The following is a 27367-nucleotide window of genomic DNA, read 5'->3' as shown; positions in this document are numbered from 1 at the left end:
TCAGAACCACCAGCAGAATGTCGGCGACGACAACACAGGCAGCAGCATCAGCACTGCAGAAACAAATCAGAGGAAAGAGAAAGAACATGTTACCACAACAATGCTGAAGAGAAGATGAAACAAAGCAGCAACACCGATGGTTTGCGTCGGCAGCAGGATAAGAACAATAGCGCGGCAGCACCGGTAAAGCTTCGGTGGGACCCAGCAACGACACCGATAGCTTGATTCACAAAGAGGAGATGAAATACGAGAGAAGGGAAATTAGTTTTGGGGTTTGGACTTTTCAGCTTTGGGTTTCAATTCTCGAAGCTGCTTCTTTTTTTTTCTTCAGATTTTCAAATGAATGAGCTATAATGGATGAGAGTTGCTGAAATTGAAGATTATTGAATCCTTGTTGTAGAGCTTGGAGCAATTGACAACTCAAATAGTTCAATTACATGGCTTCTCTTGAGGGAGACACGAGAAAGAAAAGAGAAGAGAAGAAAGTGATTGGGCTTTCTTTTTTTTTTTCAAAATATAACTTAAAGCCAAATTTGATTTTGGAAATTAAAATTTATTTTTTTCCAATGATGTTTTACAATAGTTTAACATACAATTAGACTAATAAAATATAATTATCTTTTAATGAAACCTACTTAAAATTTAGGCTATTACAAGAAGAAAGGATCCGATCAAAATCGTCAAGGATGCAGAGGAACATCTTAGAGAAAGAAATATGAGAATAAGAGCAAATGAAGTATGATGAGAAATGAGGAGCGGAGGTCACTCAAAGCGTATTTATAGAAAAACTCACGGTTTGGATTAAGCGACTCTTTGTCTTCCCGTCCTTGATCACGCCACGTGTTATTAGGCTCAGAAACAGCTGTGAAGCTACATCTTAGGATGAGCTCTGACAACATCCACACGCCCAGAGGCGGCGATTAAAATTCCCGGGCAATGGTTCACCTTCTCACGCTATTGCAAGTCAGCAGTTCCCATGACGGTTTAACACCTACTAAGCAGGATACATCTTCACCAGACATACCGGCTTGGGGGCTAGTTGTATGGGAGTTGACTAAGTTCCATACCGGTCTACCTGGACCGATAAGTATCACCATGGTCAACATGCTTACTACGGAACCGTTGACTTCATCATACCGGTTTCGCTAAGATACCCAGACGGTATCCCTCACTGGACCATTACCTAAGGGCCTAGGCTTGATCCAATTTCTATCTACATGCGCCTACGGGCATAAAGATAAAACCTCAATAGAGGATAAAAGTATATCCCAAAGGAATATACCTGCGAATATTCCAATAGGAGCAGAGTCCTACTTGAACAAGGACTCTTATCGGCCCCTATAAATACCCCGTTGATCTGAGTCATAAGTTCACAAACATAATCATACTCTACTTGAGAGCTACTGGTTTACCCATTACTGACTTAGGCATCGGAGGGGCGTTCCTTGGATCAACCCCCGAGGTTAGCTTATGTGTTCTCTTTTGCAGGAAATCAAACCGGCTCACATACAGAGGACATACTGGTTCACACCCTACTACTTATTTCATACCGAAACCATCATCTATATATACTAATAACTTGGAATCATGGTCTTGTGGTTGTGCAAATCCCAATTTTTAAAAATTTATTGATTTTATCAATATTTCTTTGATTTACTCTCAGTTATTTGTTTCCGTGTTTTTTTTACCATTTAATTACCTGACTTATTCGGTGGTACGGGTGGTGTTATAGTATAGACAATGGGTTGAACTGAAAGAGTTTGCTTGTTGCCATGATAGTAGTAGTATGTAAATTTGGGAAGAATAAAATTAAGAAATCACTCCCTCTGTTTCAAAATATAAGGCATTCACACTTTAAGAAAATTTGCTTTGATCACAAATATCTCTCAAATACGATAAATAAAAATTATAAAAATTATACTGTTGGATTCGTCTTGAAAAATACTATAATAAATATTATTTTTTAAAATTTTCTATTAATATAAATTGAGAGTAATTAATGGTCAAAGTTCAACCTCGAACATCGTGCATGCCTTATATTGTGCAACGGACGGAGTATGGTGTAACATTGAGACTTAAGCATCAGATAAAGTTCCAATGGTGGTATGAATTGATTAGAGAGGATATTTAAAAGGCATTAAATGCTTTAACATTGGGAATTAAACTATTGTTTTATTTTAGCTTTTAAAAAAATGAGATAATTTAATCCCCACAAATACAATTAAAGTAGTTATATAAAGTTTATTTCTTATTCATCGTTTCAGGGCGTTTGTTAACGGGTTCGTCAAAGACAAAATATCAATTTTTAATACTCCCTCCGTTTCCAAAAGAACTTCCCTCTTTCCGTTTAAGTGTGTTTCCAAAAGATCTTCCCTCTTTTGCTTTATTCCTTATTTGGCAAAATAAATTTCCCTATTTACCCTCTCATGTCACTATCATATGGTCCACCATTACATTATTAATTCAATTTTATCTCTCTCCTACTTTAACCCCTTTTTATTTGTTTATTTATCTTAACCCCTTTCTCTCTCCTACTTTACTCACACCATGCCCCACACAACTTGATTTTCCTTGGTATCTGTAGGAACAGTAAGTGGGAAGATCTTTAGGAAACGGAGGGAGTATATAAGTAAAAAGATGAGTGGTGTCAATTCAGTTAACCAGTTCAGTTCCAGTTCAAACCAAACAGTTTAGTTGACTCTAATTTAGTTGATTCAATTCGTTTTTTTCAGCTTAATTTTTATTCGGTTTGGTTCAGTTCGATTCAATTCAGTTTAAATCGGTTTTTTAATTTCAGCTTAGTTTGTTTTCGATTGAGTTTCAGTTCAGTTTTAATTCAGTTAATTGCAGTTTACTTCAATATGATTGACTTATCGGTTTTTATCTTTTCAGTTATTGGTCAATTTAGTTCAATTTATTCAGTTTTTTTTTTGAAAGAGAAATTTCATTAATTGAAGGCCAAATGGCATCTACAATAGATATTAAAGTAAAGCAAGATACAATTAAACAAGATTAAATCAAATTGGCCTTCGAAGAAACTACAATGAACCAGATCGAACAATACAGCACATCCCCCTTGTATTTGCTGAATCAAGCAGCTATTGATGAGGAAGTCTATCATTCTGATATAGTTTGGGAAGAACATTCTTAATCGAGTCAGGTTGACCGCATCCGAGATTCCAATACCTTCATGTTGAGTCTCGAACTTTAACCAATGAGAATAATTTCTCATACCTAAAAACAAAAGAACCATACTCACAACTCCCATGGGGGAGGAGGAGGAGATTTCCAAAACAGAAGCTAAAAACCCCATAACAGAGTTTGAGAAAATCTCATAAAGACATACTAATTTATTGAACAAAACAAGAAAATGAACTAAAAATTGAAAATAAAAGGGAAAAAGGGGCTTACCATGGATGAAAACATCCATGGCAGCCCCTAATTGATGAAGAAGGGGTAGGGGAGGCTAGGGTTATGAGAGAGAGAAAAAGAGAGGGGAGGCTAGGGTTTTACTTCCTGTTCAATTTATTCAGTTTAGTTGGTTATCAGTTTGCAGTTTAATCATCGATTTTCAACCAAACTGACACCACTAGTAAAGACAATAATACTCAAAGTTTGCATGTAGACGTGAAAACTCAAAGAGTCGAAGTATAATTTTATTAGTGAAATGAGAGGGGAGAATATTTTCTTCGTGGCCACTCCTGCTTCCAAAGTTCCAATTGCAATTCTTGTCCACAAACACAAGAAAAAAGCCAAAAATAAAAATCGTGTCACATATTTGGTGGAGCAAAAGATACGGTTACCTTATCATCAACCAAAAGAGCACATCATATATTTCCCTAAGTAACTACTATTGAGTATTGATTGATAGTGGGTTTTGCAAAATGGCTGCTCTAAAACTATTGGAATTAGCTCTGTTGATGAACCTGTTCTCAAACCCAACTCCGTTGCAGAAACCTCAAACATTTCCACCATCATGCAATCGCATTGAATGTCCATATTTTGATGTGATTGAACAGGGAAATGGCTATGAAATTCGTCGCTACAATTCTTCTGTTTGGATGTCGACTTCCAACATTCTTGATATCTCTCTTGTAGAGGCCACTCGTAGTGGCTTCTTGCAGTAAGTTATTAATCTTCCTTTCTTTTTCTTATAATTAATTCTTTATGTTTTCATACTGTTTCTTTTTCGTTCTTTTATCATCAATCGCATTAAGTTATCAATTGAATTCTACGATTTTGATTGTTAATATTTTTATTTCTTATGAAAGTAACAAATTATACAATAACAATAATTTGCTATTCGGAATTTGCAAAATCTCATATGAGACTGTCTTATTATGATTTATGATATGTAAAGGGTAATTTGCTACCTTGAGGTCACTCACATGATTGACCCTTTTAAAATACAATATAACTTATTATTTAAAAGTGACCCAACTTACTTATCAAGTGACTTCTTTAATTTAGAACATGACCTTTTAGATGGCCTTTTAGGGAAGAAAGTAATATGGTCTTACTGTAATTTATGATAAGACAGTCTTACACCAGACTTCGGCATCAAATTGAATCTAACAGAAATTACAGACATCGCTCAAGCCTACAAAGCTATAATAAGCGAGAAGCTTGCTATTTCTTTCATTAATTAGATGCTAGTTTGTACCAACTATTTTAGCAGCTATCTATTCGATTCTTTCTTGAATCATTATAATTAATATATCAATTAATTTATAATTGCATTCCCTCCTTTATGATTTTGTTTATGGGTAGGCTATTCGATTATATTCAAGGGAAAAACGAGTACAAGAAAAAAATAGAGATGACAGCTCCAGTAATCACCCAAGTGATCCCAAGTGATGGACCCTTGTGTGAATCTTCCTTTGTGGTGAGCTTCTATGTTCCGAAGGAGAACCAGGCAGACACGCCACCGGCTGAAGGGCTACACGTCCAGAGGTGGGACCCAACTTATGTTGCCGTCAGACAGTTTGGGGGTTTCGTGTCTGACTATGAAGTTGGAGAAGAAGCTGCAGCATTGCAGAGCAGCCTTGCTGGGTCGAAATGGGCAGCTGCCGTTGACAAAAGCCATACAGATGATTCCAAGACGAGTTATACTGTTGCTCAGTATAACTCACCATTTGAATTTTTCAATAGGGTGAATGAGATATGGTTGAGTTTTGACATGGAGAATGTTGCTGCTATGTGAAGAATATGAGCACTGTGGCTAAATAAAAGTGGCTTTCTATCTGTGATGAAACTGTCAAATACTCCTTTTTGAGAATTACAAGTTAGCCTTCTTATGTCTTTATATGATGTTAAGCTACTTGTACAACACCAACTCGGTACACGAGAAAAAAATTCTCAAGAGGCACGAAGTATTCCACTTCTGGTGGAAAACGGTGTCGTACTTGGATCTATGATGATGCATGGTGTCGTACTTGGATCTAAGATGATGCATGGTATCTGACATGATCATAGAGATATTAATTGATACTCTCTCCGTTCTTATTTAATTGTTACACTTACATTTTTCATGCATGTCAATACAAAAACATTAAGGAGTAATATCTCTAGTTTGTACTTGTAAAAGTTATAAAAAAATACATATTAAGACGAATATAACAAGATCCCACATGACTGTTCTTATTCACGCATAAATCACAACCGATGGTCGAAGTGAAAGTTGTGATTAGCATATGTCAAGGTGTAACAATTAAAAAAACAAAAGTCGTAAATAATTGTCTATCATTGTTCTCCCCAACTCCCCAGCAAGGCAGCAACGCCTAGATTCTACAAGGGAACATGGTATGCTTCATTTATTAATGAAGAAGAGATATGCTCTTTAATGTCATAAGTTATGTATACATCTCCTCATGAATGTAAATCTTCATGGAGGACTGGTGCTGAAATCATATACTGCACAAATTCTCATGGCCTGTGAATATTGTTCTTTGATGGCATGATTGTCTAACCAATATATGGCACAAGCACCATCACAGTTTCTGTACCATAATCTGTTAATCCACATGACACAGATCTAACATTCAACAATTGACATTTCTGTCAGTAACTGAGATAGTGAGCCAAATATTTATAGAGCTACAATATTGACAGTTGCCCCCATTCAACAAGTATATTGAAATGGGAAAAAAAAATTGGGGCACGGTTCTTAGCAGGCTAACAGCTATCTGCTGGTAAATGTAAAATCACATTATCAGAGCTTAACATTAGTAAAAGTTTGATAAAAACTATCACTGGCGGTACTCTCATAATTTACAAAACTTTGGTACTCACTGTCAGGCAGGAAAGCTTCATTAAAAGGAAGACTAACCTGCCTCATATTTTCCCCTACTTCCATATTATTGACAGGATACACTGCATGGTCTGAATCTAAAACATACCCCTTCTGCTCAGAAACGTATATTGTCACCGGCTTGCTGCCTGAAAACATTCTACATGAAACCATTCTTTGAGAGGGGCGGTCACGAGTAGAATGGATACCGAGCATTGAGGATAATGGATCAACAATACCATTATCAGTACTGAATGAATCTCGTGTACTTTCACTAGTAAAAGATGCTTCATCTGAACTAGTAAAAAGGGACCAATCACTGGTTGTGGCATCAGAAAATTCCATAAACTCTGGATCTGCATAAGTTTTGATGGCCTGATTGGATCTACTGTTGGCTCTGTGAATATCTAGTCCTATATTTGAAATATTACGAGTTTTAGACATACAGGGCCGTGAAGACTTGACACCTTGCTGCTTTCTAGCATTCTTTATATAAGCTCGTGGTGGTCGAGGAAAAGACCTATCAAAAAAATATGAACTTCAAAATGTCAAGAGGTGGCACAAACTTGAAAGGAGTGATATTGTTGTAACTTTCACTCAAATGCATGAAACATTGTGAATGATACCACAATGAAGGTTTCAAAACAATAAATTGTAACACATTCATCTATCCAGATGGCACTAGATTACTATTCTATGATAGCTAATGCAATAAGCTTTTTTTTTTTCTTTGGCAGAACACCCAAGTAGATCTTATGGAATGCACTGAAGAACTTGTAAAGACACAATGTCAGGAGAGATTTCACCAAGGTATTCAACGGTGTCCCATGTGAAACTTCCATACACTATGCTCGGCAAACATTAAAAAAGGCCATTTCAACTACATGGTACAGCTTAGATATCTTACAATCAACTAAAGATACATCGATATACGGAGGCTAAAGGATAGAAAATACTACCATTTCCTCACATATTTTTACCCAATGTTGTAGTCTGAGTATCTGACAGCCATAATTCAAGAAAGCAAGCACAATGAACAGGGAAGAAAGCTAGTCTACTTTCTTTACTTTTTTTTCTTGTTGCGGGGACGGGTAAAGGGATGGGATGCAAATTTCAAGTTAGAAATGCTGCAAAGATGCCTGCATGGATGATGCAACTAAGAGAATAGCTACTGCACAACACAGGTTATTGTGATAGTGAAGGAAAGCAGAAATTGCCATGGCAGCCCTCATTTCAATGCTCATTCAATCACGAAAGACCAAGCAAACAACTTAACCAGCCAAATGTCAGTTTTTCACAAGAAACTAATATATTCAACATTACCTCATGTAGAACAAGATATATGCTCCTTCCGACATCACTTGGCTCATGAGCACTGGCTGGACCTGCTGACAATCACCATTAAGTACTGGGAAACAGAATTCATAACAAAAGCATCTAAATTGGTTGGAACAATCTAAACTAGCTTTGGCTGGTTAGGGATGACACCGTAAATATCTTGACCTCTCTACACACACAAGACCATAACTGAAGAAATGATGATGACAGCCTCTTCAAAGTCATAAATCATCATTTTTGGTAACCACAAAATTCAGTACAAAAAAGCAACAAACTACTACTCTTAACTTTAGCATTTCATCCACAAATGAAAAATATGATATGTTCATTTAAATACTTCATAATCCATTTAGCAATTTTCTTCTTCCCAATTTTCCAGGGTAAGAGTACCCGCATGGGAGGAGATTGAGGAGAATAATTGGTCCAATAATCATTATTAATTATTTTGTGGTATTTAATATGACAACAGTTCAGACCAGAAGTCCCAAGTATCAGGACCAATTGTAAATTCACAATATGATATATAAGTGTTTTCAGTCATAACACATCATCGTAGCACTATTTTGAACCCTTGAAAGAAGTACAGCTACGAGCTGCTGATTGTTTCATACAGACATATGCTCATGTCAAAGATGCCCTGTGAAACTCAATATATATGCAGTGATCTACATCTATCTAGTTTGCTAAAAGGCAGGGGAGTTGTTGGGTTTGATTCATGCAATTGTACATACAGCAAATGCTAATAAGCAATAATAAATGGATTCTGGGTAATAGAAATCGGACTACTAATGGGCTAGGGGTTCCCCCTTTTCATTCACGATTGTGAATAAAATATTCTCAGCTACACCCTCATGATTTTGTGTATATTGCTAGATTTGCTACTAGTAGCTCTTCTAGGCTTTACACCGCCCCCAAGATTATTTTATGGTAGTACTACTAGCTCTACAAAGTCCCTCATCCCTCTTCCCCCCCCCCCCCCAAAAAAAAAAGAAAATGATTAGGTTATTAGAAAACTCTATTTCAACAAAAAGTTGAGCAACATTACGTAACATTGAACGCGAAAAGAACTATGGCAAAAAAGAGGGCACAGACAGCCAGAATTACCACTGTATCATCTATTCTGAACCAATTTCCCTGCAGATCCTTCACATAAGATACATAATGTCCAGAGAAAGATGCATTTAGTGTATCCACGTGCACAACCACACCATAGAGCATGTAAAGCGGAGGGCTGTCGTTTGTCCCTGTCATAAATGGGACCATATCCAACATCTCTGGAAATGTAATGCATTTGTTTATCTTGCCATAGTTCCCTTCCTGCATAAGGAAAACCAGAATCATAAAGCCCAAGACATAGCAAGCTTTTAAGGTCTAGACTCCAGTCTTCACTTATTAAATTAAGTTTCAGCAAAAATAAGTTATGTTTATCAAATTTAAGTTCAAAACTAAGTTTAGTTAAGCAGAAACCACGGTAAGTTCGACCAGGATGTTCCAGGGAGTGGGGACAAGTGGAGTTCGGCTAAAAATAGATCCGATTAAACAAAAGATAAAAAGTTCAAAGCAAAAATAGGTTAAGTTCCACAAAGATAAAAAAAAGTTAAGTTAGCATAAAATAAAACTAAGCCAAATACTGGAGGCAAACAAAGCCCTGGTACTGTTAGAATGGAGAAACCAAACAATAACCAACACAAGCAAAGATTTGAAAATCCAAAAAAAGACTCTCTTTACCCAAAATAGTCATTTTAACACTTAACATGGCACATAGATTCAAATATATCAATTGTTATTTAGTTATCAACTATTATTAGACTAAAAAAGAAATACTTCCTCTATGCCTAAATAAGTGTTCCATTCACTTTTTCACATAACCCAATGTGCTTATTTGATCATAAATATCTTTAGTTGCACACAAGTAAAAATTATAAAAAGTTCATATTTTGAATATATACATTGAGACGAATCTAACAAGATCTCACTTGACTATATTTTTCTTTATATAATAGCGAGAAAGTAGAGCCAAAGTTAGTTGATGAGTCTTGTAAATTTACTCAACATAACACTTCTTTGGAACAGAGGAAGTATGCAAATAGAGATAGAGGGTTTTATATGGGGAGAGTGTGGGTCCCTAACTATTTGCTTCCTTTATCTTTTTCTTATTTGCTAACTTTGTCTTTTTCCTATTGCGAATCGATTCGATCATTCCAATTTGCAGTCCGTGGATGAAGGGGTTCCTCCATAAAGTCAAAACTATATGCAGCAACTCTCGTTTCCAAATTCATTCCGAGTTCCCAAGCGATCAGCGAATTATTTGACACTAGTCTTGGCACACAAATCAAGGAGGCCATGTAAGTGGAAAGAGATGGAAAGAGCAAATGAGTAATTCATGTGATAGGAGATACAAAGAAGTTTAAGACAAATTTCGTAGTGTTGCAATCAACATTGAACTTCCATAAATAGGCAAAGTTGCAATAGAAAAAAAATGAAGTATTAATGAGAAAGGTGTCTTGTTTTAATTGAAAGAGAAACAGTGGGGGTATTAGAATGTGTTACTGGTGGACCAAAGTGGGGAAAAGAGACGTATTAGAAAAACAGTGGGGCCTCCCAAGATAGAAGTGTAAAGACTGGTTTGGAATGGAAGGACTATGGAGTAGACAAAGCACTTGCATAGTGACAAGTCAACAAATAAGCAACAGAGGTCACATTGGATTCCTTGTTCTGTTATACTTACGTTGTCCCATTCCTGTGGATAATGGACACAACTGTAGCCCATGGATACCAACTCTCAAAACTAAACACGGATGAATTACAAGAGGCCCATAGTTACCTTGTCCCATCCCCTCAAGAAGTGATGATGCTCATAGCCAGCATATATGCACCAATTTGGTTTAGATCTTCAAAGCCTTTTAACCAGACATATATTACCCTTTCACCAATTGAAACAAGCACCTGAATCATGTAATAACACCGCACTAATCTTCCTACATGCTCACAATAATATTCATTACAGCACGAATATTTATGATGGCCAAAGAACTGCCGTTATATATGTATTTCCTAGATGCTGAAATTGGCAGAGAAATTCAACTATTCAGTAAAAGAGTCCAAGATGAAAGAAGTTTTCTTCAATATGCATGATTGGTAGTACTGGGATTGTTCATGCCCTGCTGGAAATGCTATATTATTCTAATGGTATCTATTGCACAACAAGATGAAAAAAAACCAACAAAAAAAAAACACGATAAGCATAGATTAAGGTGATGCAGAGGGATGGAACAAAAACCTGAAACCTCTTCAAAACAATTGTAAGAATGTTTGGAGCCTCATCTATGCTCAACTGCTTTCTGGCCCGAACATAAGAAGCGCACCTTTTGATGCAAATGTGTGTTAATTGATAATTTGATCCAAAGTAGTAACATGATAAACAGCATCAAAACCAAAAGTGACGAGAAGTTGACAAACCTTCCACATCTGTACATGTTTTCTCCATCCAGATCTTCAGGAGTAGTAAACTGAGTGAGTGCATCTTCCAGTGATTCAACCCACCCAAAGATCTCCAATGTCAGATCCATAATGTTCTCATATCGTTCTGATTCATGGCGGCATCTCAAACATACAACCTGTCCATCCATATTAGAAAACATGTTTGGTTGTCACAAAATGAAACATTTATGATACAAAGAGCCAGCAGTTCAAATTCAGAGGTCACTAAATGTTTGGGGATATCAACACCCTCCCCTTTGAATAAATGACAACAATGTTATAAAAGATTTCACTGGTTTAACAGAAAGTCTATACCATTGATCTAAGGCTCCCACCAAATGTTTGCTGAACAAATGTCGTTTCCTGCAAAATGGGATGAACCTGGTTCTCACCACCCACTTCCTCTAGACATATTGACTGCATTGATGCAACTAGAAGCCTAGATAAAAAGGATGATGACCAATCAAAAACTATAAATGTAGAAGTAACTGCTTTCCATTTCTTATTGGATTACATTAGCCAACAGACTGTTGAATTCAATATCTTCCAATTTGGTTCACAAATTAACAAGAAAAAGGTTACTCAAACAAAGAAAGCACAGTCATAGGTTATTAACCTCAAAAATTCATGTGCGTCTTCCTGACTTCCATCACCTATCTGGCAATTTATACTCCGTATGTGACTTAAAATTCTGCTGGGAGACAAAGGCCCTTCAGCATCTCTTAACATATGTACATGTTGCTCAAGCTCACACATTAGGCACCAATTATTAAGGGAGCCTATTATGCACATTGCAAACGGAAGTTAGATATGAGAGATCATCATAATATCTACTGTCGGGGAAATGATAGATTATTTACAGGTTCTTGAATGTGTTCGGCTCAGCAGGTAGACGACAAGAGGTTTTGTGCAGGTTAAACACTGCAGCACGGCATTTGCATAGCAGCTGCATGTTGAATAAAATAAAAATTTAGATCAATAAGTTCAAAGGCATCAATTAGATACGTTATTTCTCTTTAAACGATGTGTGGAAGTCAACAACAGATTACATAAGCATGCAGGATATATCTTATTTCCAAGAAAATTATAAGTCGATGGATATTTATCACTTTGAATAGTAACCATTTCAGTTCTTTATCATCCATGTAAGTATTTTGTGTTACAGGAATACCTACTACAGATTAGCTGCAGCCTGCAGTGACCAAGAGCAGAAGAAGAGGCAGGCAAGGAAAAAAGGACCCTCCAAAGCTTATCAGTGTGATTTATAAAAGAAGACACTCTGCCCAATAAACTTTGAGCCAAAGCTTGTGACTGTGAAAGCTCTACAAATCACAAATTAAACAGCTATGCTAATCACAAAATGCGATTAGTGGAATCTGATATACTTCCTCTGTTTCTAATTATTCGCAACATTTCCCTTTGCACAAGGACCAAGGATAGGAGAGAGATGGAGAAAGATAAAAAAAATAATTCATGTGCTAGGAGAGAGAAAGAGAGAATATATTGCCAAAAAATAGAAACGTTGCCAAGTAATAGAGAGTTGCCAAATATGGGAAACGTTGCTGAGTAAAAAAAGAAGAGGAAATAATATTTTACAAAAGCTGCCCCACACTAAAAAGTTAGCATATTGATGATTGAGTATTAAACTTTTTTAATACCATTATAATTTTAGTAACTTGTCAAACTTTTATTCGTTATTATCCATTATATCTGAAAGTCATGATTCAATAATTGCCACAATCTTAGTAAAAAAAGAAAAGAAGGTGAAGCTCGTTCAAGGAGCCCAAAGTGGAATGTATAGATGCCTCAAAAAAAATTATGCTCAGAAGTAAGTTGCGAGGTTAAATTTAAAGAAGATCGACAGACTATATAGGGCTAAGGCCTAAGGATAATTGCTGTATAGATAAATCAGGAAAATTCTACCAATCATGACCCTCAGACTTTCAGTGGTTGATGATCTTCCCAGTGACTAAACTTTATACAAATTTCTGAATGAATCCTCTCATTAACACCCTCCCCTTTTTACTCAGAGTTTCTCTCACTAAACCTGCTGACACTAGCATTTTTCTGATTAACTACTTGGAGATGCCCACTTATCCCTTCTTTTTTTGAGGAGATCCCTCTGCCATTGATTCCACTAATCAACTGACCGGAATGCCCCTAACTCAAGTGTCATTCCCCTTTCTTCTGCCATTAGTAAAGGTTCTCTACAAATTATAAAAGCAACCTTTTTTCATAAGTATTTTTGAATCATTTTGTTATTATGCACCACTATAACAATGACTTCTTCATTTTTCTGTCACTCCCAACAAAATCCTGCATCTGTCACTAATGGCAAATAGTATCTGACTCACCAAGGTGTTCAGGAGTCAGAGACTACAGCTTGCTGAAAGTATCTGAGTACTGTTCTAACTTCTAGGTTCAATCTTCAAGTGTCCCTCTGCCTATCTCCTAACCTTAACACACTTAAGTTGCAAATTGTAACAACAAAATCTAAAGGCATAATCAACTATGTCAAACATAAAAAAAAACTCACAAAAAGATGTGAAATCATTAAACATTCCTAAGAAGCTTCTGATTGCATCTCATACTCCGTTCTCGTAAATTAAAGAAAATTAAGGGACCAAAGACATACCTATTTCCACAATTTAGAAGGCCTCTAGGCACCAAGCCAAAGACCTCAAGTTCAAAGAGCCTTGTGAACTCTTTGAAAGGGAATAGCACCTGACATGTATATAAGCAGAGTTATTATCAACATGTAATAGACTAGCCTAGGGAGGGCAGGGATAATTTTGAAATACACACTAGTTATTATGTTAGCTTGGGGAGTAAGGCAAGAAGATTATAAATAGAGGAGATTAGTGATAGAAGAGATCATCAAGAAAATATTTGAGGATTTAGTAGTTTAGTTTTGGGATAGAAACAAGCCTCTCGAATGCTTGTCACTATCTTTATTTTACTGTCAATCTTCATATTATCAACGAAAGAACAGTTTTCCTTCTTCTTAATCAGCTTTTGAGTTATCAGTTCCTTACACAACAATCTGCATATAAAACTATGATGTGAGCCAATTAAAATAGAATTTTCTGAGTTATTATGTATGATTCTCATAGTCACTATCATGTCAACGGACCTTCATTTCATGGCAGTCACCAGTATCTATTTCTGAGGTAGCCTTTCTGGATATCTTTGATAACTTCTTTAGACCAACAGCCTTCATTGGTCCAATGCTTGTGATACTATTGGGTTCATATACCGAGGTGACATTGCACATTCCTGGAACTTTTGACAAGTATAAAAATAACAAAATACAAAAACAAAAACAATATTCAGCAGATTGCAACAAAATTAATAGCTGATCTCACCATTGTAGATCATCATGCACATTACGAGTTACGACACACTTTAACTTAATACACGTCCAAGTCATAGAAAGCTCATTACACATGCCCCATCCTTCTTATCCTAATTTACTCCACATCACCAAAATGGAAACTTTTAGAGGTCAGAAATTACTAATTCAGCATCCCGTAAATCAATTCTGTAAGATAAGATCTTTCCTCAAACTAGTGACCAAACAATATTAAACTAGTAATATAGTGTTAATTAGAGAGTTTCACAGAAATTCTAATTTAAAGATTATCAACAGTAACCACTAAATGGGAACGATAGTTGTCTAGTTACAGTGTAGGAGCGATAAATGTCAACATCTCTTACACTACTTTAAGAGAGCCTTCACTTTACATGGAATTATGGCAGGTGTCTTTATTTTCTCTCCAGTGGGACCACATAAAGTGTCAAAGAGTATGAAGAGATATTTGGAGAGCCAAACACCATTGTTAGAAGTTTTCAAAGAGGGATTTTGACGAAAGTAGAGTAGGACGGAGAGAATAAGAAACGCTTGGAGAGTTGCTTACAATTGCACATGCTCTAAGGGGTTCTAGACTAGTGCGAACGCGTTCAGATTGGTGGTTCTTTAAGCAAAACAATATAAGTCCTCTCTTTTGTTCTTAGTTGCACCATTTCCTTTTTCACGCGCTCCAACACTTTCTTTGAACATTAATATCTCTAATTGAGTATAAGTAGAAAATATGAAAAGTTCATGTTCATAATCCCACTTGACTATTTTTTCTTAAAAAATGGTGAGAGAAACCTGTCAAAGTTGGTAGATGTGTAGAGTAGAAATGGTAGAGCTAAAAAACAGACGGAGGAAGATTAAAGCATAACCAAATTCATGAAACAATTTCCATTTAACATCTACAAACTACAATCATAATGCATCAGGGGAGCATCAAATTTAGGTTGTAAATACCTGATGTACCAAATCCATGTCTCTTCCTCACTTTGTCCAAGTGCGTTTGTTCTCTTGCTGCTCTAGTCATTGATTTTGCAGATTCAGACAATTTGAAGCATTCAGAGTCTACTGCACTTTTTGGTCTAATGTTCTCGCTTTTTGGGACCATATGAGAGAAAACACTCCGATTGGAAACTTCTTCGCTAGAGTTGCTTACTTCTCTGATTGGTAAGGTGTAGCCTGAAGCCACTTTGTTCGTGTTCATGCCCCTTTCAACAGAAGAGAATGATTCTCTTGTTTGACTATTGATTCCGGAACTTTGCTGCGATGCAGCTCTCCGATCGGTATATATATCACATGTCGCAGAACCATTGGTGGCAGGAATTTCTGAAAAACCTTCCTCTGACTTTGTAGAGTCCCTACCTCTTAACTGCACCAATTGCAGTTTACACAGGTGATTTTCTAGAAATAAAGTGCATTTACAAGAAAAAATAAACACACATGAGAAATTGAATAAAGCATGCCAAGACCTTATGCCTAGTACAGTCCTCTTTTGAAGGATCTGGGATACTCCTCAAGTAGACATCAGTGAGATTAGGTGCTGCTCTATCTTTGCTATCCAACATTTTCTTAGAAGATTTACGTGAAACTCGCTTTTCTGAGGTTGTCCTTTCTCGAATTGACATCTGACAAGCACCCAAAGAAGCTGAAGTATCAGCAGGGGAATCACCAGTAGAATTGGCATCAGGGAGCTGTGATGGACAGCCATTCAACTGATGATATGCACCTTTGTGACAAAATTCTCTCCCAATATCATCTTCTTCTATTGAAGCAGGTTCAAAAGATGAGTAAATATCATCAATTGGCTGGCACTGTTCTTTGTGACCTTGCCTCCAGTGAATTATCTGACACCTCCCAGAACTGCACTCGGATTAACAAGTTAAGCTCCAAGTCTCAGGGAAAGCCAACAGAAGATATTTCATTAATAAGCAGAAGTCCACTGTTTGTGCGTGAGTACGGCTAACAGGAACTAATTTCCTGTTGCTATATGTTTCCAAAGCATATCAATGTCTGACAAAAAAGACTGGTATACGAGGATATAGCTTTAGGAACCTATGAGAAACTTAAGGACACCAAGTGCAATTCATAAAGGTCCTCTGTGGTCTATGGAGTCTGGATAGTTTTAATAGACAATTTTGGAATTCTTTATTTAGAGCACCTGATGCTCACCTATACTTTTTCAGTTCAGATTCAACTCAAGTGCGAGTGTTCGTAAGTCCATAGCTATACGGAAGAAGCACTATATCCCTTTCAGTCCAATTCAAAAATGTCGGCCAAAAGATAACTAAATTAACTGGTTTAGGACTGAGACAATTTCACTCCATCAAGTTATTCCAATTTAGGATGAAGATATCCATGGAAACCAACAGATTCTATATCTGTTATGGAGTACCAACCCTTAGAAACTCTCTAAGTGGCAGTAAAACACATTTCTATTTATTTGAAGTGCAAAATATGGGTGGGGTCCTCAAGCTTTTAACAATCTAATTAGAGGCTTCAGGCCTCATCATAATTGCAGCATGATCCAAAAATTTAATTTTAAAAGTTTCCAGTACAAAGATGAAGTATTAATTCCCGATACTACATCATAACACCACATAGACCATCTGCATTGCCCATGAAAGTTATCGCAAACATGACCACATTTGAGATTAGCACATTTGTCAAGAAAGCCCTATTTAATGCGTCATTTTCTAAATTCAAGTATCCAATGTTGTAATAGATTAGTTAAAGACTTCAAATATCCAAAAGAAAGAAGGAAACATAGGGCGCATAAAGAAGGAAGATATACGATCAACAAAATTTAGGAACCATTCATCTAGAAACAATCTTGTATTTGTCAAGTAAGTTTCTAAATGTGAAACTTTGTGGCATTCTTTTCCCTCTCCCTTCATTTATTAGCTAGTCCCACTACAACACGACGTCATGAGCAGCCAAGAAACAGAAGATGCCTTTATCTAACAGAAAAATAATATCATCTAGAGGACAGCAATGCCTTATCATATACAGAAATCTTGTATAAGGTATGTCAACCCATCATATCATCAAAAATAATCATTTTCTTTTGGTAGAGAAACAAGAACAGAAAGATTAAGAAATCACTAATTTGCATAATGAAGACATTATTCTCTTAAAACCAATATATTCGTACCAGTATCTCACAGACTTGCATCTAGAGCAACGTGTGGTTGCTGGGCCACGGCATCTAGCGCACTCCCGAAAAGCAGCAATTGCAGTAGGTGCAGCAGGAGGTATAACACTGGCAGCTGCCATTGCTTCTGGTCTGAACGAATCCACAAATGCCTCTTCAACAATTAAATTTATCCTCTCTTTTTTATTTGAAGCCTCACTCCATTTGCCAAGTAAGATGTACAAAACCACAGGTAGCACAACCAGGACCAGAAACAGGGCAGGTAAATCAGCTTGCCTTGGCTGAAGCATGTTCCCTTCAGCATACTCATATCCAATTCTATTTCCAACTGCTTAACTACAGCTGCTCTCTGAACTTTGCAAGTCCAACAAATTCACATCGTCTCTCACCCAAAAGGACTTAGATAGAAACCATGAGACACAACGCTTGCAATCCCTTCTCCCCCAATTTTCTTAATCTACTAAAAGTATACCAACCTCAAATCGCTTTTCTACAACAAGTAGACAGACACAATATGTCTGGCAACCAAACCCCACGCTAGCTGCACGTAAATGCAGTCCGTATCCTGAGAAGACCGTTCAAAATCAGACAAAAACAGTCACTTTGGACATATTATTAAGTAAAACAAGCATTAACACTTTAACAGTAACCCAGTTTGATTTCTGCCAAGAAATGGTCTGGGGAGGTCAACACATCCAGCACTATACAAGACACAGGCTAAAAAATTCTTACAACAAACAAAAACAGCAAAAAAAAATGCACCAAAGACAGAAACTTAATCTGGAATAACACTAAACAACATTCATTAAATCAAGATGTCAAATGTAAAACTAAGGTACAAGATATACCACCCTAAACAGCTAAAATATCACATAAATTAAGAAAATAAAAAGAAATCTATAATCTATGATAAACCCATGTGATAAAATTAAATTATAGAGCAAACCCCATTTGGACAAAACATCTTCATTTTACACTACAAACACAAATTCATAGATCATACCTCTTAAAAACCAATAAATCACTTCAAAGCACTCCAGGAACCAAACCCACATATACCCAACTCATTTCTTTTGCAGAAAGAAAAGAGCATTCAATTTTTTCATAAATTCAATGGAACATTTTTAGATTTGAAATTTTTCAGTATAAGTCTTCAATATAAATTTAAAGTAGAAAAGAAAAAGAAAAAAAGAGGTAATAAATACCTTAATGCAATAACTATGAAAACTATCGTGAAGGTGTATATTATTATTTCTGCGGCGTTTCCTCAAATTGAAGAGATACTTTGATTCCGCTGACGGTAACAAACCTTGTGTCCTTTCACTTTCTCTCTCATCCAAGTGAACAGTATGTGCTGGCTGCTGTGCCTGTGACTCTGTGAGAGGTTTTTCACTTGTTCTTTCTTTCTCTTCACACTCTTGACAAATTTGTTATTTTTTTCTTCCTACCCTTTTTTTTAAAAAAAGAAACTCTTTTATGTTTTTAAGACAAGTACTACGAATTCAATCTCACCGAACACGTGGAAGGATGTGATTTGTTGTAAGTACTTGCTGGAGGGTCCCACACTTTCTGACCGTTGATTTTTATAAGCTTTTTTGTGCATAATAAAAATTTAAAATTAACAATTTAATACATAAGAGATGTAAATTTAATTACAAGAGACGGATATTAAACAAGCTTTACTCCTATATACCGTAGTTACTAAAACAATCGGTTGAACTCTTATTTTCTCCCAGAAAATGAATTACTAATGTCTCTTTTTAGAGTACATTTTAAGTGTAACATGTTACAGGATAACTTATTATATAACAAAATTTCACATGCATGAACTAGCATAATTGATTTATGTCATTATAAAACTATTTTATGTCATTATAGATGTGTTTCATATCATTTTGGAACAGTTTCTTGTCATTAATAAAGCTCTTTCAAGTCATTTTTAAATCTGTTTCATATCATATATGAAGCACATTTAGTTCCTTATTGGTATATTTCATATCATTTTGTAAATATTTCATGTAATTTTAAAATCTATTTCATGTCATTGTTAGTATATTTTAAATCATTTATAGTTTGGTTCCATGTCATTTTGGAAATTTAAATTGTCTCATGTCATAATTGGGTATGTTTCTTATTATTTCGAAACTATTTCATGTCATTTTAAATCTATTATATCATTATTGATATTTTTTATATCGTTTATGTTCTATTCCATGTTATTTTTAAACCGTTATCACTCTCCCTCTTCTAACCAAAACAAACTCGTACCCCCTAACATTTTCTCTCTCCTCCTTCATATCAATAATCTGTTGCAGCATCCTCGCTGGCGCTTTTCCGCCACTTCATGAATTCATGGGCATCCTGTCATCTTCCGCCATCAAAACCCTAATTTCACTATCAGACACCTTTTGATTGTATCATTGATTCTTATTCTCTCAACTATAAAACAAAACTAAAGAAAAACCTTTGAAAAAAAAGAAATTGAAATATGAACTATGGTAGGTGTAGAAGAGAATCGTGAGTTGTGGACTACAAATTATGAGGTATGAATTACGGCAAACCCTCAATTTCTTCGAGAACAAAGGCTTTGTTCTTCAATAGAAGAAATCCACCACCAGCATGTTGTACACTTCGAGATGTGTGAGCAAATCTCTGCTAGTTGCGGGAACCGATATTCCAGACAAGTTAGGAGAAGCGGTCTTCTGGGTTGTTACACTATATGTTATGGTGTAATTGTTACATCCAAGAATTTATGTTCTTTATAATTTGTATACCTTATTTTTGAATACTCGACAACATATAACTTTGGTTGATATTTAAAATTATGAAAAGTTGATATTGTGAAAATATACATTGAGATAAATCTAGAAAATCGGGCAAGATTATCAATTTTCTTACATGTAAATCACCATTAGTGATCAATGTGGAATATGTAAATACTGTAATAGTGTAAACAAACGAAGTTTGTAAATTTTTAACAAAAAGATAATGTATAGCCTTTATCCACCTCCAACCTTGAGAAATCAAAATAACTTTAGTTTCTATTCTTAGGCAATTGAATCATGATTACTTTCTGATCTGGTTTCAAATATTTTATTATTTTGCATACGGTAGTTTTTAGTATTTTGTGATATATAGTCCAACTGAATCTATACTAATATATTAAAAGGCGTGCGTAAACCAGGAACGGTGTCACGTGGCGCTCTCCCTAGGGAGTTTTAGTTCATGTAATCCATGTACAGTAAAAAAAAATTAGAAATTCCATGGTATAGGTTTTGACCCATGACCTCAATTCATGTACTAAAGTTTTAACCACTAGACCAAGTTGTATTTAGTGATATCATATCAAAGTACAATATTAATAAATGAAATTTTTCTTACCCAGGGCATAGCCCGGGCCTAATAACTAGTTGATATCTAAATCCAAGGTGACATGCTATGATTAAACTCATGCATGTTATCCCCTTTTACAAAATGAGATTCTCTGGAGAATATCACTTGAGTACTTATGGCTAATATTAATGGGCTTCCATCATGCCAGAAATCACGCGCATGTTTCTATAGAACTCAGGACTTAGAAGTTAAGATAATAGATAATCCATATAAGTTTGAGAAAGGAATATTGAAACTGTTATTTATCTATAACTAGTTGTTGCAACGCATGCTAGCACGCGCATTGCCCAAGGTGGCAAAACTTATTTAAATAAATTATTTTCGACAAGCTATTATGGTACGTCTGATTTAATAGTTTAGTATGCAGTAATTTTTTCATGAACTTGGCTCTTAGAGTAGACCCAATGATTAAATCGAAAATTTTGGATCATTAATTATTTTAATACTTTATCTCTCTTTCAACTTACTCATGATCTACATTAGTTTTTATGGTTTCTGTATCCCAAGTGGATGATCTATAATTTTGGATCTTCACATTATCTTTTCTACTTTTTACCATATTCTGCTATATATTCTCTCCATCCCATGTTTTTAGTGGTTGTTTGGTACATAGGATACTATAGGCAATATAAATTCCCATGATTTTCTAATTTGGGTAATTGTTTGGTTGACAGGAAGCGAGAAAATTAAGGGCAATAAAAATTCCTTTGAAAATTAAAATCACCACAAAATCCCAGATCAATTAATGGGAAGTACAAATTCCTTAATGTCAACCAAATATATTAAGGCTATTTCTTGAGAATTACATAAAGGAAATATTCCTAGAAAATTTGATTTCCTATCGGAATTAATTTTCCATGTATACCAAACAACAGTTATTATGAATTATATAAAAATCGATTAATGATTATTTAGTGTATTCAACTTATATGTTTGTAATTAAATAATATTTCCTAATTTAATTTCGTTTATATTGTACTAATTAAATAATATGGTAATTTAATAATTAATCGTATTCCAAATTGGTTAATACAATAGATTTAAGCATTTAATCACAAAATATATAAACTGAGAAATATTGCATTAAACAATAGCAATTATACTTACATATAGAATTACATTACATATTTAACAAAAAATGTAGCACAATAAATAAATAAACTAAAACATGAGATATGTAGATGTAACTCAATATTGTCTATTTTTCTTTCCTATTGTAGGCGTGTTTTTACGCCTATGCGGGATGAGCGCCTATTAGATTTTACTACCCCATTGTAAAGGTTTTATTGAAAATTATTTTGAACTCGCCAACAAGTCTTTAAAGAAAGACTCATAAACCTAAATTGATATTGGAAAATCGTAGGGACTTATCCGATCTAGATTTTCCCGTCTCGACTCCATTAGGAGTGTTCATGCGTGGTTAACCGTACCGAAATAAAATTTCGGGACGATAAACGGAAGTATCGGTTCGCCATATTTGCGAACTGTAACTGTAATCGTTCAAACCAATAACTGCATAAACGGTTAACTAGTTTTCGGTACGGCTTTCCGGTTATTAACCATTAACCGTTACTCAATTTTTATCAAATCAGTTTACTTATTTTATATATTAGATTTCAATTTTTCCTCAACATAAATAATATACCATTAATACCAAGATTATCTATAAAAGACAATCATCTTTAAAAACATTCCGGCCAGACCATACAATATTATGATATAATGAAATACATATCTCAAAGTTCTAAGAAAAAACAAGCACAAAAACCTTAAACTATTATAAGTTGTAGTTCACAGTGAGAGGATAAAAAAAAAACAGCAGCAAGTGTGGGCTGCTCCAGTGAGTGCACAGAACATTTTTAGTCTCCCGCCATCAAAAGAGATTCATCAATCTCTATTGTAGGCTACTCTAGTGTTAAATCACCCATTTCTGCATAAATAAAAATAATTAATTCCTTTTTATAAGCTACAAAATATGAAAACAAAACTTTAAAAAGAAAACTAACTTACCATCTTCCGAATTCTCTAATGCAAGGAGACTTTCCTCTACTGAAAGAGGACCATGAGACCGCAACCAATTTCGCCCACAAACTAGTGCTTCCACCATTCTAGGAGTCAATGTGCGAAAAGAATCTAAAACACGACCTCCAGTACGTACACCATTCTTGTTGGCTTTCTGAGATTGTGCTCTGAACTCCTCGTCTTGAGCATTCTTCATCATCTGCTCGTGAACGCTCACAGACAACCACGTTGGACGTACACCACCCTTCTTCTTTACTATCAAGTGGTAATTATCTTTCAACCTTTTGGCCATTTTTTTGTCGAATGTAGACCTCACTTGGGATTGAAGCTCCTCCCTCCATTTATATAGGGTCTACATGCATATAAGAAACCAATCACAAAGGGTTAGTTTACATATTATAAACTTAAGTATAAAGCGTTAGTTTACATATATAAGAAAACCAATCACAAAGGGTTAGTTTACATATTATAAACTTAACAAATACGATTTCACCTTGAAAAGAGAAAACCAATGGTTTTTTGTGTCGTCATCAACCTGCGACCAGTTCCTCCATGGATGATGGAAATGTTGCTTGAAGCATTTACTCATGTCGCGAATGACTCCGTTGTCTTCAAACCTGATAAAAAGCAATCAAAACCAAGTGAACAACACCAATAAAGTCTATTAAAGTAATAAAGTATTACGCTCATAGTATAACTTACCAAAGATCAGGATCAAGTATTACGCTCCATTGTCAACTACCCCGACCTCATGATTGTCCTCGTCCCTCTTCAACTCGCCATCACGCTCAGGCTGAGGCTCATGCCCCTCTCTGCCACTACCCCCATCACGAGGACCACCTCGAGATCCGGCACATGATGACATCTGCAAAATAAATTACCAACAAAGATTGAAGGCATGGCAAAGCTTGAAATTAATCACATATTACAATCAATAAACAATGAAATTAATCATAAATAAATTACAAAACCGTAGTACAAAATATTGAAAATCACATAATTAATCAATTTGGAAAAAGCTTCAAATTAAACAAAGATTAAATGACTAAAACACATATAATAGAAATAAATAATATGTCTTACACATAGAATATGACAAAGCGATAAAATGACAAACATATTGTCTTACAACAAAAGCAAACTACATAAGGTAACAAAACACACTAAACGTCATCAAACAAATCATCCTCGTCATCATCATCGTCAGTCAAATCACCAATCTCGTCGCTGCTTTCATATTCACTTGGTTCTCCTTGTTCATTCAGCGCCTCAAATTCCATGATCTCATCATTATTGTTGTCGTCACCAGCATTATAATCTGGTATCTCATCCGGAGCACAAAGAACTGCAGCGGTATCAGTTCTTTCCTCCTGGAGAACATCCAAATCAACCGGGGCATCAACTTCGAACCTTGCCTTCGTTTTAAACACAACCCACCATTGCACTTTATCCCTCCTAAGACTGGGATACAGTGCATAGTATACTTGGCTAACTTGGTAAGACAACACAAACGGATCATATTTTGGGTATTTCTTAGTGTGATTGACTTCCACAAGTCTGTACTATTCATGAATGTTCATACCCTTGTCCGAGTCCATCCAACTGCACTTGAACAAAATTGTCTTATAAACAGCCAAATTACCATGGTACACCAGTTCGATAACCTCCTCCAAAATGCCAAAGTAATCAGCTCTATCAACAGCTTGTACACATACACCATAATTCATGGTTGACTTGTTCTTGCCATATTCGTGTGTATGAAAGTTATATCCATTCACAAAGAACTGATTCCACGTTCTTACTTGTCTGGAAGGACCCATAGCAAGAGCTCGAGTGACATCGTCACTTGTCATGGCACGAAGGACCTGATTTTAGGGACTAAGTTACACTACTACATAAATGAGCTATTGCAACCCTTGAAAACTGTTGCAATAGAGCCCAAAACCGTTGCAATAACACTATTGCAACGGTCCAACAACCGTTGCTGTTGCTGTCGTTGCATTAGGTATATTGCAACGGCTTTTAGGCCTATTGCAACGGCTGTCATAGAACCGTTGCAATAGGTGTGAATAGACGTTGCATCAGCAATAGTGCCTATTGCAACACCATGCAATCGCTATTGCAACACCATCTAATCGCTATTGCAACACCTCTATTACTCTAATTGTGTCCCATTTTAGTATTTATTGCAACGCCTCCATATATATTGCAACACAATCATATATCTATTGCAACCCCTCTGTTACTAATATAATACCTCATTCGAGTACCTATTGCAACACCTCTATAGCTAATGCAACTCCAATACCATAGTAGTCTAATAGTTATAGATTGATATAAATAGTTATATATTTATAAATTTATTTTGAGGATTGATACACAGAAGAAAAATTAAGCATAGAGTATTCATGCGCCCATGGACAAATTTCAAGTTTATTAACTAATAAACTATATAAAATCTATGGTTTCTCAATTCTCTTCAATAGATCTTCTACATGTAAAATGCTCGAATAAACCACGCTACATCTAAAGTGCTTCGATTCATCCCTTCCTACAAGCAACCACTTTATTGAACGCATCGTTCCATTTATTCATTCATGACAACCTGGAAATTCAAATATATTTAATCAAATTAGTAAAAATAAATTAGACATTTTTAATTAATCTTTTTAAAACATAATTTTCCTATTATGGAACCAAAATAAATGAACTTTTCAAGCAATAAGAAATATATAAGCATAACGGTCAACGTAAAAGGAATGTATTATATTTATTATATTTCAAGTAAGCAAGAGACTGGTTCCCGTCGACCCAAAACAAGGGTTTTAATCAAAGAGAATGTCCAAAAGGAACACTACCAAAATCTGAAGTTTATGATACTTGGGTTGCTACTTAAAGATATCGGATGGATTAAGTTGGGCAACAAAATGAGAGATGAACATACCAATTTTAGGTACAGTTCGTACAACATATTACATATTACTTCACCCCTGAAATTCCAGCAATGCATAGACATCCCATTAACATTCACGTTTCACTATGAAACTCCAACCACATTAAGCCACATTCTCGGAAAAAACATGGCATGAGCTATTATTATCTAATGAAATATATTTCATACAACAACACTTAACATATTTAATTATCAACAACAACAACACTTAACATATTCAATTATCAACAACAAGTTCACTTAACAACAACAACAACAACAACAAATTCACTTAACAACAACAACAACAACAACAAATTCACTTAACAACAACAACAACAATGCGATTGAAAACACCAACAACAACAATCATCACTCACAACAACGACAACTATCAACAACAACTATGAACAACAACAATACATCAAAAATACCAAAAACCCCAATCAACAACAAGGAATTCAAGCCAAAAATCAACAAAACTAAGGTATAAATTCATACCTTAAGCAATTGTATGTAGAAAAGAGCGTGACGGCGGCGCTAGCAGCGGCAGGGCGCCGGTGATGCTCCGGCAAGGGCAGCGGCGCTAGAATTGTAGAAGAGCGATGCGCGAGTACTATGCGCGGCGCGAGTGGCGGACGGTTCGCCAGAGACAATAGAGAATGGCGGTTCGCCGGCGACAATGGAGGATGGCGGTTCGTCGGCGACAATGGAGAGGGTCGAGTGAACTGCATCGAAATGTGGTTGGAAGGGTTTGGCGAAATTTGTGTGAGATGTCGTCGAAATGTGGTTGCAAGGGTCGAGTGAGCTGTTGATATATCCGCCTATTTAGCGTCCGCCTGTCCCCAGTTAGCAACTGTCAGGCGGACGCTAAATTTAGCGTCCGTCCGAAAGCGGACGCTGAACTCTAGAAACGGACGGAAACTTACGTCTGGTTTGTAGTCGGACGCTAAATTTTGAAAAACAAACACTATTTAGCATCTGAGTGAAAGACGGGCGGTATTTTGACATATACCGTCTGATTACTTTGACGGACGCTAATTTCAGACGCTATAAAGGCGGATTCTTGTTGTGTACTAAATGCAGACTCGGAAGCGATGGTAGAAATAGAAGCATATCCCTTACCATCTTACAAAGAACAGGATACCTTCTTGGTTGATCATGCCACCATCCTAATATATCAAAACTAGCATCGAATAGTTCACACACGTCACTTAAATATTTTTCCAATTCATTCTTTTTCTCTCCATCTTTCAGAGTTCCTTTTTTCCTCCTATATCTCATAGTCATAAGTTGTTCCCCATCAAGTGCTAGCTCCCCCCTCATGTGAACTAATAGCCGAAGAAGGGATAGAGTGAGATTGTGATGATGATTTTCCCCTTGATTGAGGTATCGAAGAACCATAGA

At 35.8% G+C, this 27367-nt stretch overlaps 2 protein-coding genes across 4 annotated transcripts; one reads left to right on the top strand and one right to left on the bottom strand.

Moving 5' to 3' along the window:
* The first annotated feature begins 3805 nt into the window (after positions 1–3805).
* Positions 3806–5510, top strand: LOC104907350 (uncharacterized). Its single transcript, XM_010696267.4, has 2 exons — positions 3806–4123; positions 4771–5510. Exons 1-2 carry the CDS (start codon positions 3885–3887, stop codon positions 5201–5203), a joined length of 672 nt encoding a protein of 223 aa, XP_010694569.1. The 5' UTR covers positions 3806–3884; the 3' UTR covers positions 5204–5510.
* A 525-nt stretch (positions 5511–6035) lies between these two features.
* Positions 6036–19057, bottom strand: LOC104907349 (ubiquitin C-terminal hydrolase 15). Of its 3 annotated transcripts, none has more exons than XM_010696266.3 (14): positions 18819–19057; positions 17614–18178; positions 15932–16322; positions 15420–15831; positions 14241–14389; positions 13743–13831; positions 11968–12053; positions 11724–11886; positions 11423–11546; positions 11087–11244; positions 10908–10992; positions 8732–8944; positions 7613–7674; positions 6036–6809 (listed from the first exon to the last, which is right to left on the bottom strand). In XM_010696266.3, the coding sequence occupies exons 2-14, from the start codon at positions 17901–17903 to the stop codon at positions 6212–6214; spliced, it is 2820 nt and encodes a 939-aa protein (XP_010694568.1). In that variant the 5' UTR covers positions 17904–18178; positions 18819–19057; the 3' UTR covers positions 6036–6211. The 3 variants fall into 3 exon arrangements, with proteins under 3 accessions (XP_010694568.1, XP_019108128.1, XP_048498890.1); XM_019252583.2 differs by lacking the exon at positions 18819–19057 and adding an exon at positions 18617–18790; XM_048642933.1 differs by lacking the exon at positions 18819–19057 and having other exon boundaries at positions 15932–16087; positions 16189–16322; positions 17614–17755.
* Positions 19058–27367: the final 8310 nt, after the last annotated feature.

The sequence above is a fragment of the Beta vulgaris genome, chromosome 4, assembly GCF_026745355.1.
Source record: "Beta vulgaris subsp. vulgaris cultivar EL10 chromosome 4, EL10.2, whole genome shotgun sequence".
Lineage (NCBI taxonomy): Eukaryota > Viridiplantae > Streptophyta > Magnoliopsida > Caryophyllales > Amaranthaceae > Beta > Beta vulgaris.
This window is presented reverse-complemented; position numbering and strand designations above follow the sequence as displayed.

Excerpts from the sequence above, each read along its gene's own strand:
- LOC104907350 (XM_010696267.4), top strand. The coding sequence starts at position 3,885 with ATGGCTGCTCTAAAACTATTGGAATTAGCTCTGTTGATGAACCTGTTC. Across the intron at positions 4,124-4,770 it reads ACTCGTAGTGGCTTCTTGCA|GCTATTCGATTATATTCAAG; the intron begins GTAAGTTATTAA and ends GTTTATGGGTAG.
- LOC104907349 (XM_010696266.3), bottom strand. The coding sequence starts at position 17,903 with ATGCTTCAGCCAAGGCAAGCTGATTTACCTGCCCTGTTTCTGGTCCTG. Across the intron at positions 14,390-15,419 it reads ACATGGATTTGGTACATCAG|TTCCAGGAATGTGCAATGTC; the intron begins GTATTTACAACC and ends ACTTGTCAAAAG. Across the intron at positions 7,675-8,731 it reads TCAGAATAGATGATACAGTG|GTCCAGCCAGTGCTCATGAG; the intron begins GTAATTCTGGCT and ends GATTGTCAGCAG.